The 17,665-nt window shown below is 36.9% G+C and overlaps 2 protein-coding genes across 2 annotated transcripts; both read right to left on the reverse strand.

The window, feature by feature from the left end:
* Positions 1 to 4,521: 4,521 nt before the first annotated feature.
* On the reverse strand, positions 4,522 to 7,521 carry LOC133731747 (scarecrow-like protein 14). Its single transcript, XM_062159159.1, has one exon. The coding sequence runs from the start codon at positions 7,217 to 7,219 to the stop codon at positions 5,030 to 5,032; it is 2,190 nt and encodes a 729-aa protein (XP_062015143.1). The 5' UTR covers positions 7,220 to 7,521; the 3' UTR covers positions 4,522 to 5,029.
* An 8,536-nt stretch (positions 7,522 to 16,057) lies between these two features.
* On the reverse strand, positions 16,058 to 16,762 carry LOC133730401 (uncharacterized). Its single transcript, XM_062158000.1, has one exon. It carries the CDS (start codon positions 16,760 to 16,762, stop codon positions 16,058 to 16,060), a length of 705 nt encoding a protein of 234 aa, XP_062013984.1.
* Positions 16,763 to 17,665: the final 903 nt, after the last annotated feature.

Below are 17,665 nucleotides of genomic sequence, written 5' to 3' on the forward strand. Positions count from 1 at the left end.
CAGAATTGAGGACTCGGGAAATGAAACTTTCTTTTGTTTGGTAACTATAAACTCCGGAAATACTTTCCTCACAGAGGAAAAAGTAGGGGGGAAAATCATTCCACTGAGACCTCATGAGATTGATTTTACCTTCTCATTTCCCAGCATTTATTACAAAAATTTTGGACAACAATACCCTCTCTTGCATAAAAAAATTGGTGTACTTTTGAATTTTTATGATTTTTTTTTATATTTTAAAATACAAGGGTATTATTGAAACATTGATATAGTTTTACTTTCCTTTCCTGCACCAACCAAACACTGGAAGAGAAATCAAATAGTCTTTCCTGAATATTTTCCTTGCTTTACCAAACGGGTAAGACTATGGTATGTTAATGTTTCTCATACATCAACTATTTTAACCACTTTGAGGACTCATTTTACCACTTTAATGACTCATTTTACCACTTGAGGACTAATGTCGTAACTAAGAAATTTTACCACTTTAAAGACTCATGTTACCACTTTGAGGACTAATATTACTATTTTGAGGACTAATTTTACCACTTTAAGGCAATTGTATGCATGTCATACGTTAACATATTGTAGAATTTTCCTTACCAAACAGAGGAAAAGAAATCTGACATGAACTTTAGTTTCTCTTTCCCATGAGAAAAACAAGGGAATTGATTTTCTTTCCGTGAACCAAACGAGGCCTTAGTCTCTTGTTTCTTTTACCATGTGACAAAATGTGAAATTTATAAGTTTAAAAGGAATTAAAGGATAAAGTTTTCTATTGGTTTGAAGATAAAGTTATATTGATGAAAATTTCATAAAATTATAAGCATTGCAAGCTAAGAGAGACCAATGATTTCAGATGCGACTCGAACTGAAAGATTAGTAATGAAGTTATTTTCTCTCAATATGACACGATGATATTTCTTAAAAAGAGAAAGAGAATCGTTTGATGTCTTCAACAATATTGATTCTCGATTCTCTAAGGGGTTTAATAATAGCCACAAATAAAGTTCTGTCATCTTCTACCTGAACCTTCTCAAGCCATTTTCTAAAACTCTTAGTGCTAAAAATGTTGATGCAAATGATAACTTCATAGCTCGCACTTCCAACGTATCATGAATCCTACTTTTTCAATACATTTCTGTGTTATACATATAAATAGACCAATTTTTTATAGCATCTTCATGGGTCTGTCATCATATGCTATTAGAGTATTAGTTTAGTATATCATGAAACCGATTTACATTTATATAATTTCTATAATTATAAATTAGGAAAGGTGAATAGTGATTGTCCTAATCTTTGATTCACAAGGATTCTAATGTATCTTTTAAAAAGAAATTTATGACAAGAAATGAATCACAACTCTAACTTATAAAGGTGTTTTAATTAATGAAAAAAAAAAATTAAACGGAGTTTCCACTATCTCTAGATGTCTTTCACTTCAAAATTCATCACTTTTTCATAATTACAACATCTTAAAATCTAAGTGATTGGCTACTAAACACTCTTTATGGTATAAACCAACCTCTTCATAGCTAGTACTCTACCAACGTGCTTGTTGGTTGCTTACCCAAAACTTGTCATCGTATTTTATCGTTCAAATATAATCAACTTGCTAGTTAGGACTTAGGAATATGAAATCCTATACATGCAGGAGTATTTGGTAGCCAACCGCAGTCAATCAAATATTATGAAAAAAAATTGATGCAAATTTAGGAAATGAGAGACTTTTGGAATCTCTCAAAGAAAGAGTCGGTTGACACAGTCAAACCAGCTGAAGCTACCGATAAGACTCAGAGCCACCGGTTTTACCAGATGGCTTGATCACCAAGCCAGCAAGTGCAAGTCTCTATCAGTGAAAGACTATCACTACGGGTCCATTTGGTATTCGTGAAGATCAGAACAAGAACGGAACTTCTGGTAATCGATCTCAGATTATTATTAACTAACCAATTGTTTAATTCCCTTCCACACTAATTATTACTGTAGATAACATAAAATTTACAGAGTCAGAGAGCACGTGAGGTAATCAGGTTGGAATAATAGAGCTAGATAAGGTCCGATACTCTGAACTGATCATACATTTGATTAACTTAATGAGGTTGGCCCAATTATTCAATCAGAAGAAAACAGGTGCTTTGATCCTTTTCTTCATGTGCGATCAAAGCTGCCGTCCCATCATGATCGGTTTTATTCAAATAAGCAGGAAAACTTATGAGCACTCATCTTTTTAGGATATGGTCCATCCTTTTAGCAATTAAATAGATAAACAAAGAGGTCGACCAGAAACCTCTGAAATTATGTGCGTGTTTTGTTTAATAAGGCTTTCTCTTCCCTTTAAATAGAAATATATTCATTATTTGCGGTGTCATGCAATCACATAATGCAGTGTGTTTGGATGAAGGAAAAAGATATGATATTTAAAATGAAAATAAGCAGTTCATAACTTCTTAATATGAATTATCTCGTTTGACATTCTATACTTGGAAATTATGAATTTCTCTATAGATAAATGAATTGATTGTCCGAATTCTTCACTTCAATTTCCATCAAAATATGTATCATTTCAAATTTCCTTATAAAAGTTTACTTTTCTTACTTTATTAAGTAATTAGGGATGTGTATTAAGTAATTAGGAGTGTGTATTTAAAATTTCTTTTTTTTTTCCTTTTCCTCTATTTTTTTTTTTCAAATGAAATTACTAAATACAAAGGAAAAGGAAAAATAAATACAAATAAACTCATAAGTAATCAATATGGTCATTTACAAAACGTCAATATATTATTATATACTAATCATATTAAATAGTAACCTTAATATAGTTAAATAATAGGATATTTTAGATTAAAGATATTTTAAGTAATTTAGAATGTACATTTAAAAAAATATTAATATGAGAAATTACAATTAAATTAATTAAAGTAAAAGTATTTAGTGTCTTATTAATAAATCAACTTGCATGCATGTACTTACTTACCATGATCATTGAAACGACATCATAATTCCCTGATGTTATCTGGCAATCGGAAAATTCAATAAAATATAAGACAAAACCTTTAGTGGCATTTTGGGACGTGTTTAGGACCATAAATGTAATGGAACACTTTACTTTGGTGGTCGCAAGTGCCTTAATGCCTTAATTGGGAGATAAGGAAAGAGATGAGCAATTTTGGGTTTGAATCTACTTCTGAATTCTGATTCGACCTCCAAATTCCAAAGTCAGTTTGCAATTTGCAAACCAAACCAGTGATATTAAAGACCTTCAAGGACTTTCTTATCTAGTTGTGGGTCTCTCATCATCTTCAATCACGCACGCATATGTCCATGTTGTGTGGTCCTTCATCCACAGGCATCTCTATCACCTTTTTTTGGCAAAACCATAATTAACCTAGAAGTATTGATGATCACTTAGGTGAATGCACGTGGGCCCTCAGTTGATGATGGCAGATACATTGAACACCAGATAAGGGTTAATAAAGCTTTTTGCCTTTTTGGGTGATGAAAATATCTCCACAATTGGTAGTGGACTGGACGTACGAGTCCGTCTGTCTGTCTGTCTGTCCCCATTACATAACCGGAAGAAAAAGAAAAAGCAAAATCTTACAAAAATACTTTCCTGGAAATGGATCCTCTAATGTATTTCAATTATAGACTACTCGAGGATTAACATCTAGCACTCCATAAACACCAAAAAGTGTCATGAAAGTACGACTCATTTGCTCATGTAACCCAGACCCCTAAACCCTAATAACCCAGCAGAGGATCCAATCCGCCATCTAATTTTGGGAAGAAAAAAAAAAAAAAGTCTTTATAAGTCAAGGACCTTTGTTCATTAAACTCAAAATCTTAGACCAGAAAAAAAAAAAAAAAAAAAAAAAAAAAGCAAATAAATTTGTACCCCAGATCCTCATGCATACGGTTAGAGGCATTGGAGAGCATGAGAAACATCAATGGCATCACAGCCCTTATCGAGTTCGCGTCAGAGTTGATGAGGTCACCTCTAATATCTGCTTTGTGACTTCGTTCTATCAATGCTTGGTTTCTATCATAGAAATGGACCAAATGGTATGTCAGACTTGTGATGAGGCTTTGCCAAAGAACCAACAAAAAGAAAAAAAAAAAAAAAAAAGAGTAGACTATTGTGAATTTGTGATGAGGACAACTAGTCAGATTAGGCTTTAGCCTCTCAGTATACACGTTTCTGGATCTAAGATACATATGACAATCCTTTGCGGCACTACTCTGTTTCTATATCAGTCGATGTCTCTTGCAAAATTCAAAGGGCTGCGTTCATCAGTAAATTGGATGCATAAGAAATGGTGCTGACGATTCAAAGAACACTGCCGATTCTAACAAGTCATATCCAAGCAAGTCTTTGTTTATGTACTTTTTCTTAGTTGAGTTAGTTCTCGTCTTCCTCTTCTTACTTTTCTTCTATCACAAGTTAGATGAGGTATTACAAAAACCAGACGCCAAATCAAACTTGTGCCAATTCAAATATAAGATTCAACAGTAAACTAGTACTTAATAATCAGAAAACCAATTTTCTCAAAAACAAAAGACATACAGCCGTTTGAAATTAAAGGGGAAGAACTTTAAGGCGGTAGCCTATTGGACCAGCTTTCACTGCATATAAAAGCTGCATAAAAGGCACCTGATCAAAAACATTTACAGGGGAGGATCAAGAACCCAGACTAGAACTTGACAAATCAGCAACACAATACAGCAACCTACAGTGGGATGGTGCTAACTAATATACAATAGTAACATATCTAAAACACAACTACAACAATTGGCCGAAAAAAAGGAAAAGGAAAAGAAAAAACACGCAGACACAACTACAACAGTTGCTGCTCTTCCAAGTCCCCAAACATGGAGGCAGTGATAGAGAAGTAACAACTGCTAAAGCCCACCTGCATTGTTTCCACAATTGAAGTAAAGTTCTTGTACACTAAGCTCTTTAACTTTAATGTTGGAAACAAGTTGTATTTGACAAAATTGTGCGAGTCAATTATACCAATCATGCATTTTAAGTCCTAGGCGGTGCCCAACAGGCGGAACAAAACATAATTCTGCCCTTCCATCCCTGCAGCATCCAGCGGCCATCCTCATCAACCACAAAATCAGGGCTGTACCCCGTTTTTACTTTATCCTTTATTTTGTTCATGACTTCACGGTCCAAGGGCAGCTGTCTGAACCCAGCCCTCATGTTCCGAACCTGCCACTGCTTATATGTTTCTGGCCTCACAATTCTTTCTGAGCCCTCACAAGCTACTATATTCACAACTTCACGTCCAATAAACTCTTTCTCAAACCCTAATCTCATCGGATCTTCACGAGGCAAATTGTTATCAAACATATCAAACAATGCAGAGAAGTGGAATAGTGCCTCTCGGAAGCGTGAAACAAAGAAGGGTGCATGATAGGATCCATTAACAACACTTTGGACAAAGACATCAGGATTTAACTTCCTAATTAAATTTAGAACAGTATCCCTTGGATTGTTTACCACAACGGTCTCATCAAGGAGGTTCTTAAATCGGCAGAGACAATTAACAGCAAGCACCTCATTTCTTTGAACTTTGAGGTCATCAAATTGGACAGTTTCCCATTTTTTGGCTATGGCATAGTACTCAAAAGGAACATTAAATCGCTTACAATACTTTGCCAAGCGATGCCCTGTCTCTTGGACTCTTTCTTCTGGTCGAAAACCACTTAAGGGAAGCTCTACCCCTGTAATACGTAATTTGGGAGGTCCACCAGGTCTTTTTGAAAGGCAATGAATGAGAGCAGGCCACTGAAAACCATAAAGGATACCAAAATCTATTATATGAAGTGTTTCTGCTTTCTCAGCTGCTTTTAAAATCATATGGTTTGCAAAGATCATGGACATCTTCATGAATGGGCAGGCTGCAATATAAGCTTGGTAAAACTTTAGCATATCCGCAGCTGACATTCGTTTAGCAGATAACGCAGTATATATTTGAGTTCCAGTGCCAGCTAACCGCGCTTCAAGAGCATTTGCAAAGCAATGAGCCAACCTCTGAGCACAATCACCAAATGGGGAAGAGTGCTGCATAATCTGCTTTAGTAGCTCACTAGCAGTCTCGCGATCATCAACAGAAACAGCTTGTGCACATAAAATCAGAAGAGCCCTCAAATCTATCACTTCCTTCTTGTTGCCATGAATCTTGCGGCGACCCTTCCCATTACCAATTCCAACAGATTGCACATCCTGCTGCAGGCCATTGTTTGCTCCATTCTGACTGGCTTCATCGTCTTTACCCTCCAAAGGCTTACAGAGCAACACCTTGTCAAAAATATCAGACAGCTCACCCTCCTCATCGTCCATATAAACTGCTGGTTGCTTGTTACTCCTCCCATCCTCCAACTCTATATCTTCCCTTTGATGATTCTTTTTTCCTCTTGAACCAACATGAAATTGCTCACTCCCATTCTTCTGCGTTGTTACTACCGCATCTCCAGCCTTTTTATTCACCACAGCATACGTCTTGTTGCCCTCCGCACTAATCAATTGACCTCTAGGAAGAAACTTACTACCCTCCTCTGCCCCTAGGTTAAACTGCACTAACAATTCATTCTTACTAAGCACATCAGGAACCATTAGCTCACTCCTATAAGAACCCACCATCCCATTCCCATTTCCATACCCATCCGACGACGATTGAGACCTAGCCCTGGAAGGGGACTGGAAAACAAAGTTTTCAGGAATAGGGTTTTGCAATATAGAGCTGCTAGTCTCTACAAACTGGGCAGAGACCGGGCAAGAGTCAACGGAAGGACCAGGACTAGAGCTGGAATCACTGAAACTTCCAGAAGAATAACCACCATCTGGGCTCTGAACATTTTGATCAACACAAAGAGGGTTCTGGTCTTGGGAAGTTGGGTACTTCCCTCCCCCAATAACCTCATAAAGAGACTCCTCAGTGGCTTGAAGAGCCAAAGGGTCATGGAACATACATGGCTTTGACTCCATGTCCTCCTCCATAAGCACCTGGTTTATGTACTTGAGCAAACTATCAGAAAACTCAACATCATCTCCATCAGGGCTAAAGCTCGACGACAGAGCAGAGTTACTGGGGTTTGGGTCCGAAAAGCTAAGATCTTCAAAAGGGTCACTACTTGGGTACTCATTCAACATATCGGGCAAAAGGGTTTGATCATTGAAATTGGGAAATTCAGAGAAACGTGGATCCATGGTTATGAAATTCACAAAATTGAAGGAAACCCAATTCGACTTTAGGTGAAATTAAGAGCAAATTGATGCGAGTTGGGTTAGAGAGTCTGTTTACCTGAGAGAGATGAGCAGCTAAACGCTAATTCCATTTCCGGGACTGGGTTAAAAGCAGAGGAGGGGGAGCTCAGTCGAAGACTTTTGTGGGTGAAGAATCGTGGACCAGAAAATGGAAGTGTGAAAAGGTGAAGTCAGAAAGCGGGAGCTGTTAAATAAATAACGATCTGCTACGTGGTCACTTGTAATTCCGAACATTACCATGTACAGACACATGAACAAAAAGCAAGCCGCTTATTAGAAACTATAGATAATTACCACTAGATACATTTTCAGAAAATATTTACCAATAACTCACTCTTTATCATGAAGAGACCTTTCTACCCCTACTCTTTTTCAAATTTCCTCCTCTGTTCTAAGTACTATTAAGTGTTTTGTTCCTACCTAATATTATTTTCTTTGATGAAACGTGGTGGACCCATCTTGAATTTATTTGTTTAACTATAACTGCAGTTGTTAGAATTATTCATCCTCTATTCTCAAGGTAAACAGTACGTTTTACTATTCATCATTTCAATTGCTGACAGACTTGAGTTAGTTGCTATCTGTAACAACACTAGCAAAGAATTAAGAACAGAAAGAGAAAAGTTAAGAAAGTCGAAAAATTTCAGAGAAAATCTGAAAAGAGAAACTCCAGATTATTGGGACATTATTTTCAGAATCCAAGAAAGAATTTATAAAATCGAAGAAGAGATTGAAAATCTCTTATATACTCTCAAGGAGGAACAAAAACCTCTTGATTATTTGAGCATTGGTTAGATCCGCAAATCACTGATATCAGAGCTTGTAAAGAGCTCAGCAGGGGAATTCCCTATGGGGACAATGTCTGATTTAATAATAGAGAGACTGAATTCTCTATTAAAATCTTCTGATGAAAAATATCAGATACTGCAGAAAGAATTATCTAGATATCAAGAACATCTAGAAAAAATTCCTGTTATAATCCACCAATTAGAAAAATTGGAAAACAAATTGGATTATATCAAAGAGCTTCCAAAAACGGAAGAAGAAAAACTAACAAGTGTTAGTAGAAAAATCAAGGAACATCAAAAAACGCTGGATTCCATGAAAAACATACTGAAGGACAAGAAAGTGCCTACAGTAAAACCAAAGAAGACTAATGGATTCAAACCATTAGAAAGACCGGAAAAGAATCCTGTTCCAAACATGAATTTTCTGGATCCCTCAACAAGTTCTACTAGTATTCGGTATGAAAAGCCGAAAGAAACTCGAGATGTCAATATGATGAGCATCTTCGGGAAAAAGAAAGGAGTACAACTCCTAAATGCTGAAGAATTTGAATACAACGAAATCGAGCATGAGGTAAAAAACGCCTCAATTCCAAAGCTAGATTTCAAACAAATATACAAAAGAGGAACGTTTGACCTGATGGATAGCCATCATTTCAAATTACTGAAATTTACAACCCCCTCTACAACAGGAGAAACCGTTCTACTACTGATCACTCCTGCTGAAGTTGCTAGAGCCAGATCAAAAAATTATCAATTTATGCATATTGGAGCAGTCCAAGTTGGCATAAAACTTCTAGCTCGCGAAGGTATAAACTGTTCAGTTCTATGTGTCTTACAGGACAATAGACTAACGGATTTTCAAGCTAGTCTGTTGGGAACCCTTGAAGCATCTCTGTGCAACCAAGTAGCATATTTCAACTGCTTCCCAAATTTCTCTACCAGCTTGAAAGATACAGCTCACTGTCTCCGACTGAGAGTCAAGACAGATGGCATATCTATGAAAAACGATATGCAAGAATTGGCAATAGTATACAGGATATACTATAAACTGATGAGTACTGCAGTAAAGCCAAAGACAAGGATATCAAACATCCCTGGTCTTACTACTGGATTCCTCACCAGTCAGAAGTACCATTCACAGCAGATTCACAAGGTTACTTGGAACGAAGTAACTTTTCCCATTGAATAGAAATTATCTGGTCCGAAGCTACCAGCAGAAAGTGCAAAAGCTAAAATTTATGAAAGCAGAAAGACTGGAGAAATCAGTCTAAATTTTGAAAATCACAGAAAAAGTGATGTCTGTCCTGAGAATATCAAGATAAATAAAAATCTTCTCAGAAGAAGCTACAGCACTAGAGAAGCTAGTGTTAGTGGTACAAAACACTCTGAAGAACTATCAGAGTCCATCACCGAAGAAGAATTAGAAGCTGATCTGAATAGACCAGTTAATATGCTTAGAGCACAAAAGCTCTATGATCTCTATCAAGAACCAGAATTTTGCGAAAATCCTGATCGATTAGAAAAACTAATCGAGGAAATGAAAAACTTTAATCCAGGAAAGGAAAGAAAACTCCTTCCCTACCAGGATGTTGAAATGGAAGAAGGAGATAGCTCCAAAACTTTCATCACTAGAGAAAAGGGAAAAGTGAAACTCCCTATACAGAATGCCCCTACAGGCAGAAATAGAGAAAGAAATTCTCAAAGATTTGTCCCAGAGGACAAGATACCCAGAGTACCAATTTCCAACTATGGTATCTGGCTGGATTTAGATAAAGCTCTCGACAAGAGAAAAACTCTTGACCAATGGGTAGACAGCCTGATGATGGCATCTGCTCTTACCCTTGGAAAATTTGAAGCTCCTGATCTTCAGATGTACTTTGAAACTACTCTCACAGGAGTAGCCAAGAAGTATTACTATTCGTTCAAAGAAACAGCCAGAGGAAAAGAATGGCTGGAAGAAATCAAAACTTCAAAATCTCCATATGATTTTGCAGCACCACTATACGATCAGTTCTGTGGAGATCTTGCAAATATGAGTGAAAAGGCTAGAGAAACGGCCAAATCAAATATCTATGCTCTCAAAATCTGTGACATGAGATATTTTGAAGAATACTTGAATGAATTTCAAGAATATTACTGTACAATTGGTGAACTAGAAAATACTGATCTAGTCAACCTGTTGCACAGAAAACTCTCTGAACCATGGAGAACAGCTGTGCGAGAAAGCATAGCAGAAAAACCAATTGAAAGATTTTCAGTTGGAGGAATAGCCGACAGAATCCGGCAATTATTGAAAGAACAATGCAAAGCTAATCTTAGAGCAAAGATGGCCAAGAAACAACTCAAAGGAGTTGAAAATTTCTGTTACGGAATATTGGATATACCAACAAATTGGGGATGTCATGAATCCAAGTTGTACAGAAAGAAGAAAGGAAAATATTACTCTAAAAAATTCAAAAAGAGTAATCAAAGAAAAAATTGGAAATTCAAGAAAAGTTCCAATTACAAGAAACAACAGGATGAAGATCCAAAAAAGAAATTCTTCAAAAAGAAGAATACTCATCAACGGAAACAACCAAGCAAGAAAGCTTGCAGATGTTGGTTATGTAAAGCTGAAGGGCTCTATGCCAATGAATGCCCGGAAAAGGGTAAAAAATCTTCTACTAAGGCTCTCTTTGAAGAATATGAGCATATAGTAGAATCAGCAAATATGAAAGGCTACGAAATAGCCTATTCTGATGATGAAGAAGACGACAGGTCAGTTTATTCTGCCTGGTCTGAAGAAGAAGATTCATCTGAGTCTGAGACAGATTCTGAAGTAGAGTACTTCGAATCCAGACAAATGAACGTTTTAAAAATCAAAAACTGGGAAGAAAGTAAGACAGAATCTTTAATGTCTTCTTATCAGGTAAACCCTGGTACATTCGTTTGTGACTACTGCTTATGTCATGAAAAGAATGGTCTCCCTATGTTCTGTGAAGAGTCAAAAAAGACTTATCACAAAGAATGCTTCATAGCTGAAGCAAGAAGAAAAACCAAAAATGGCCTTGTCAGCCAATTGGTTGAACAAGAATATGAAGAATATTTCTCTGACCAAAAAGAGAAAGAAGTGGAAACTTTGTTCCAAAAAATCATGGAACCATCTTCTTCAAAAATAAAGGAAGAAATCATTGAAGAAGATAAAACCGATGAAAACTTTGAACTGGTTGAACCACCAGAAATTGTTCCAAAAGAATGTAAACCATTCATTCCCAAGGAACAAGCTCAAGAAAATGAGCTTCAACAATCGAAAGCCGTCTCTATGAGTAGATACAGTAACTACATAGAGATTGGACTAAAATTCCCTGATCACAAAAAATACCATCTACATGCCTTTGTAGATAATGGATCAGGATTTACAGTTGCAAAGAGATTTGCAATTCCAGAAAAATTCTAAAAAGAAGAAAAGAAAATAGCTACTGGTGTTACTTTTGATGGTAGCCATCTCACCATGAATAAAGTAGCAAAAAATGTTCACATCACCATTGGTGGAGGAACATTTACCATCCATAACGTCTGGCAATCTGAAGGCCAAGGCGCAGATTTCTTGTTGGGCAATGATTTCATTCTCCAACAAAGATTTATTCAGGATGAAGAAGCAATAGGCTTCAGAAAAGGAGAACAGGTATTCTGGGCTGATAGGCTTACGCAATCCAAAAGAGTTGTAGGTCCAAACTTTACTACACAATACCAGAGATCGCAACAGAATAGTGGTGATCTTACCCCCTACAAACCCAAATTTGAACCCATACTCCAAATAGAGCAACAAGAAGAATTACTTGTTAACTAATCTTCTGAAGAAGAAGAAGAAGAAACTAGTGAAGAAGGAGAAGCTAGTTTCATTCATGAGCATAACTTCAAGCACTTTTAGAATAAGCTTGAGTCTCAGAAAATTCCCACTCTTGAGAAAATCAAGAAATTACTCGAGCAGAACATCGATGTAGACCCTCAGAAATTTTGGGAAAAAGACCCAGTGGTCTGTGAATTGAAATTACATGACATGAATGCTATCTGTCATGTCAAAGCCATTCCTCAGTACAAAGAGGAAGACCAAAAAGAATTCAGAAAAGATATCGAAGATCTCCTGGACAAGAGATTAATTCAACCTTCCACTAGCCCTCATCATGCTCCAGCATTCTACGTGAGAAATCATGCAGAAAAACTAAGAGGAAAAGCTAGAATGGTGATTGACTATAGAGACGTCAACAAAAAGACTGTCAAAGACGGTTATCAAATTGCTCAAGTAAGAGTATTGATTAACCAGCTCAGAGGAGCTAAAGTCTTTTCGAAATTCGATACAAAGTCGGGTTTCTGGCAGGTCAAGATGCATCCTGAGAGTGTACCTCTCATTGCATTTGGAACACCACAAGGACATTATGAATGGTTAGTAATGCCTTTTGGTCTAAAGCAAGCTCCCTCGATCTTCCAGAGAAAAATGGATAACATCTTCAAGCATGTTGCGGAGTTTTGCATCGTCTACATAGATGACATTCTGGTCTTCTCCAAAAATAGAGAAGAATGCATGAAACACCTCCATGAGGTTGTAAAGCTGATATTTCAGCATGGAATCATCCTAGGTGAAAAGAAAATCTTCTTTATCCTTGATGAAGTTGATTTCCTAGGAATAAATATCAAAAATGGAGTGATAAAACTCCAACCTCATATACTTGAGAAGATATGGAAATTCCTTGATAAGATTCCAGATGCTAAGAGTCTAGAGAGATTCCTTGGTGTCATTAATTATGGGAGAGATTTTATCCCTAAAATATCAGGGTTAACAGCAATGTTATCTCCTAAAACAAGTTCCAAAAGAAAATGGAACTTCACTGAAGACGATGAAAAAATAGTGAAGCAGATAAAAAATCTCTGCAAAAACCTCCCAACTCTTCAGCAACCAGAAGAGAATGATGAAATTATCCTCCAAACATATGCGAGTGATAATTATTGGTCTGGTGTGGTTCTAGCGAGAGCGCCTGGAACTAACTTTGAAAAGATCTGTAAATTTTGTAGTGGCAAGTTCAGCCCTGCAGAACTGAATTATCCCACAGGGGAAAAAGAAATTTTGGCTGTTAAGAAAACAATTTTAAACTCTCCAGCTTTTCTTGGAAAACCATTTACTGTCCGCACCGATTATGCCAGAGTAAAGAATTTCAAAATTTTCAAACTTGATAAAGCTGCTGACAGAGGAAGACTAGCAAACTAGCGATTATTCCTTAACCAATATGATTATGTTGTTGAAGTAATTGCAGGAAACAAGAACTATCTTCCAGACGCCTTAACAAGAGAATTAGCCATGTTCAGTAGAAGAAGAAATGATGACGACGACGAAGGTCGCAATCCCAGAAGCAGAAGAGCTGGGAAAGAACATGAACCCAATGAGGATCCCAAAGAAAAAGTCCTCAAGAGATTCTTGCTAAGTCCAAAAGGCTTAGCCACAACTGATCAATCCCAGGGTAAAGGATTAGCTAGCCCGTCTCAAACGGCAGATGGTAAAGGCTCATCAAGACCGTTGACGGCTGTTGCTTTGCCAAAAAGCAAACCTACTCCGACTGGAGTAATAAATGTTTTCAATTATGAACTTTGAACTTTCGATACTCCTGTGTTCAGAACTGGCAGGAGATTAGCTTACCACCAGAAGGCAATTCTGGATAATCTTTTATTTGCCTTTCAAGAAAGAAGCAGTGGTCTAATGTTTCCAGCTCTCTTTGCATTAGCTGAAGAACTTTACGAGAATGCAAGACCACAGTTCGAAGAATTACAGCAGAGTGCTGTCAAGAAAGAAAAAATTCACTTCCTAGAAGATCCTGAAAGTGCTAGGGTCCTGTCATAGCACTCAAAGAATTAGACTGGCATGAATTCCATTGTCTGATAGGAAGTCATAATTCTGAAGATCGAATTCCTCCAACTCTCTTTATCATTGCAGGACCTTATGTTGGAAGATACCTGGTAAATGTTCAGAGTGAACATCCGCAAGAACACAAGCTTTGGCTTGTTGAAAATGGTTTTGTCCATAATCTGTGAACTAAATCTAATGATGATCTCAAAGGCTTGCCTCCGATCCTTGTCAACACAGTCAAAAATATAAGGAAAAATGACTGTACGCTTCGTCTGAAGTTCAGATCCACCCCTCCAGAATGGATCAAGAAGGCAAATGGTGAGGTTGAATATATTTCTCCGTATCATTATGTGAGAATTATCTAAAGACAATACCTTCAGCCTGCCTGTGTTGGGTACAATGGCCAACCAAACTCAAGCATCCCTTGGATGAAAGCCATGGCCCTAGAATATATCAAGAAGATCATCTCTGAAGATATTAACAATACCTTCCTGGCAGCAGGAGAAAAAACTATTATCACTGCTTACGATCATCCTGACGTAGTCAGCAGTGACATGTTCCTATCTCTCACCAGAAAAGAGATAGACTCGACAATGGCATGCATGCAATGGGTGGAAAAACTTGAAAATGACAACCACTACAAGATGTATGTTGATACCGATGTCAAAGACAATGCCACAACAGTCAGAATGGCCCAGACAGACAACAACTCCTTTGTCTTTGGTCATAATTCAGAAACAGATGAGAACATGTGAAGCAACAGGTGTAGAAAACACCGAAAGCACTTTTGGACTTTTCCCAAAGGTCGTTTTGCTTTTCAAAAAGAAGAAGGTGAAAAACATTTAACCTAAAAGAATCTGCTTTTCCCCGACCGACCTCCACCAACAGGAGCACTCAGGAAAGCAGAAATCACGGAGTTGTTCTGTACATTTTGTTAATTTGAATTCTAGTTTGAATTCCGCTCCCTATATAAGGAGTTTTAGTTTCATTTGTAATTCATTCGAAAATTGCCATATCAGTTCTAGATAAAAAATTTTGAGCAGAAGAGTCTTCTCTCAAATAGTTTAGCAGTGTGCTTCCCTTCCTGTTTGTGAAGTAGTGTGCTCTCAGTACAAGTAAGTACCTGTTCTCATTCTTATGGATAGCTAAACAGCCTTTAGCTGTTTACCTGAGGATGAGGCTCTGAATATCTAGCATGTATTTATATTTAAATAAATAAAATCAGATGCCCATCTGTTTTATCAATTTGTTAGTTATGTTTATAGCATCTTATTAAACCTATCTGTCTATTATTTACATCCTGTCTATCTTGCTAAATTCCGAAGTTTTCGATCTATTGTTTACCAGAAAGAAAAAACCCAGTTTTAAACCTAGGATTAAGACAAGCAGCAGTGATTCCGCCTGTTAAAGTAACCGTTAGGCAGGGAGCCGTTAGGTGAAAAACGTTGGCATGTTGAAGGCTAGTTTTGTTTTTTTCTAAAAGCTTGAAACGAAGGCTGTTTCTAAAAGTCAACAAGTAAATAGAAAACTAAGGAATAAATAGCACTTGTAATACCTTTTTCGTCTTTATAGGAAAAGTTTGGCCGCATGGGAACTACTCCCAAGGAATTGTAGTTGTTGGTAATTTGCCAAAGAAACTATTCTATGTACAGACCTCGTTACTTACTTTTAAATCACATCAGTCCAATCGTTGAAGCCGCCGCTTAATCATCACAGGGTGAAACTGATGACATTGATGTTGTCTTTAGTTCAACTTTAACTTTTCTGGCGCGTAGTTCAAATATGAATAAGAGATGAAAAGTTTATTTTTGTGCCAAGATTTTTTAATTATACTTTCTCCATCCACATATCGATCCGATGTACATGGTTAGTGACCTTGGAACATCAAAGAAGAGAGGAACACAACTCCGGTGGTGAACAGTGGCGGAACCAGGATCTAAAAATGGGTTAGGCTAATTTTTAGTACATAAAAATTTTGCGAACTTCTATTTTTTTGAGGTTTGGAACCCAGTGGGAGGCTCATCCTCACGCCTTTATTTTTATCATTCAAAACATACAACCGGGGGGGACATAAAACCAAAACCCCGTAAATTAAAAGTTACAAGCATAAATCCAAAACTAACTGAATCGTACCCTCCGAGGCCCACTTACTTCAAACTCAGCAATCACAGAATCATTATCAATACTATCGGCGAACTCCTTTTCAATGTAGAGAACCATCAATTCATCAAGAAACTCATCTTCAATCTTATTTTGAAATTTGTTTTTTATGATATTCATAGATGAAAATGCTCTCTCTGTTGTTGCTGTAGAAACTGGCAGAGTCAACACAAGACAAATCAACCTATAAATCATAGGAAAGAATGATGACTTTCTAGATTCAACTAACCGCCTACATAAATCAGACACAGAAGTTGTCTTGGCAAATCTTGGATCCCTCTGAATATCTGTTACAAAAAACCCACACTCCATATCTAGAGCAAGCATATCATATGATGTAAAATCTTGAGGATAAAACTTCAAAGCAAGATTGCAAACATCTTCAGATTTGAATGATAAAAAATTATCACGTGGATCAAATGTAGCACTAAGAACAAGGAGCTCTAATGAATTATCTATAAATCTACTATCCAGCTCTGCCAACTGAAAGTCTATCACAACATTTAGTATATGGACCCGATAATAATGCTCATTTGTAATACCTTGTTCACAAGCCCTTGTACCTTTCTTGTAAGGAGCAGACGTATCCGGCATAATAATATCATGCTCACAACAAAATGATTCAACCTTCATAATGAAATCATCCCAACCATCTTCTCTCATATCTTGAAGTTTTGATTTTGTTATTGAAAGAAAATTTAGAGCATTCAAGATGTCTATGGCTTTTTTTTGCAATGCCTGACAAAGAAAGTCAGTAATCCTCATGACATCATGCATCAAAATCAAGCAAAACACAACTCTGTAAAACGCTTCATAGCCTTACCTACACTCTTTGCTTCTCCTTGTAATTTATTTGGTCCATTACCAACCAAATCTGCAAGAGTTGTTTTGGTAGCTCCAAATAATCTAATCAAACTTGAAATAGAGCGAAGATGTGAACCCTAACGAGTAGCCCCTGCCCGTTGCAAAGTGCAAGTCTGATTAGCCCCTCTACCTGTATGAAGTGCACCTGCAGCTACTAAATATGCAATTTCTTCTTCTCTGATAGCTCTTAATGCTGAATGCTGTTTTACAGAAGAATTTACAAAATTTACAATCAAATTTAGAGTTGAAAAGAACTCCCAAATATCATGCACCCTTTTAGCTGCAGCATTTAAAGTTAATTGTAACCGATGAGCAAAGCAATGCACATAATATGCATATGACACTCTTGACGAAACAAAGCTTGTAAACCATTAAATTCACCTCTCATATTACTAGCACCATCATATCCTTGGCCACACATATTTTCTACTTGAAGATCATATTGAGTAAGGACTTTGGAAATCTCATCTTTTAGAGTTTGAGAACAAGTGACTGCAACACTAATAACTTTGAAAACCGTTCTCTAATAAACCCATCACAATCAACAAATCGAAGAATGATTGCCATTTGTTCCCTGTTAGATACATCAACCGCTTCATCAACAAGGATGCAAAACTTGGCATCTCCGATCCCACTTCGTCCCGAATCTTAGTTCTAACTTTGTTACCAAGAATATTTGCAATTTGCTTTTGAATAAGTGGA

This window comes from Rosa rugosa, chromosome 2 (assembly GCF_958449725.1).
Source record: "Rosa rugosa chromosome 2, drRosRugo1.1, whole genome shotgun sequence".
Lineage (NCBI taxonomy): Eukaryota > Viridiplantae > Streptophyta > Magnoliopsida > Rosales > Rosaceae > Rosa > Rosa rugosa.

Excerpts from the sequence above, each read along its gene's own strand:
- LOC133731747 (XM_062159159.1), bottom strand. The coding sequence starts at position 7,219 with ATGGATCCACGTTTCTCTGAATTTCCCAATTTCAATGATCAAACCCTT.
- LOC133730401 (XM_062158000.1), bottom strand. The coding sequence starts at position 16,762 with ATGAGAGAAGATGGTTGGGATGATTTCATTATGAAGGTTGAATCATTT.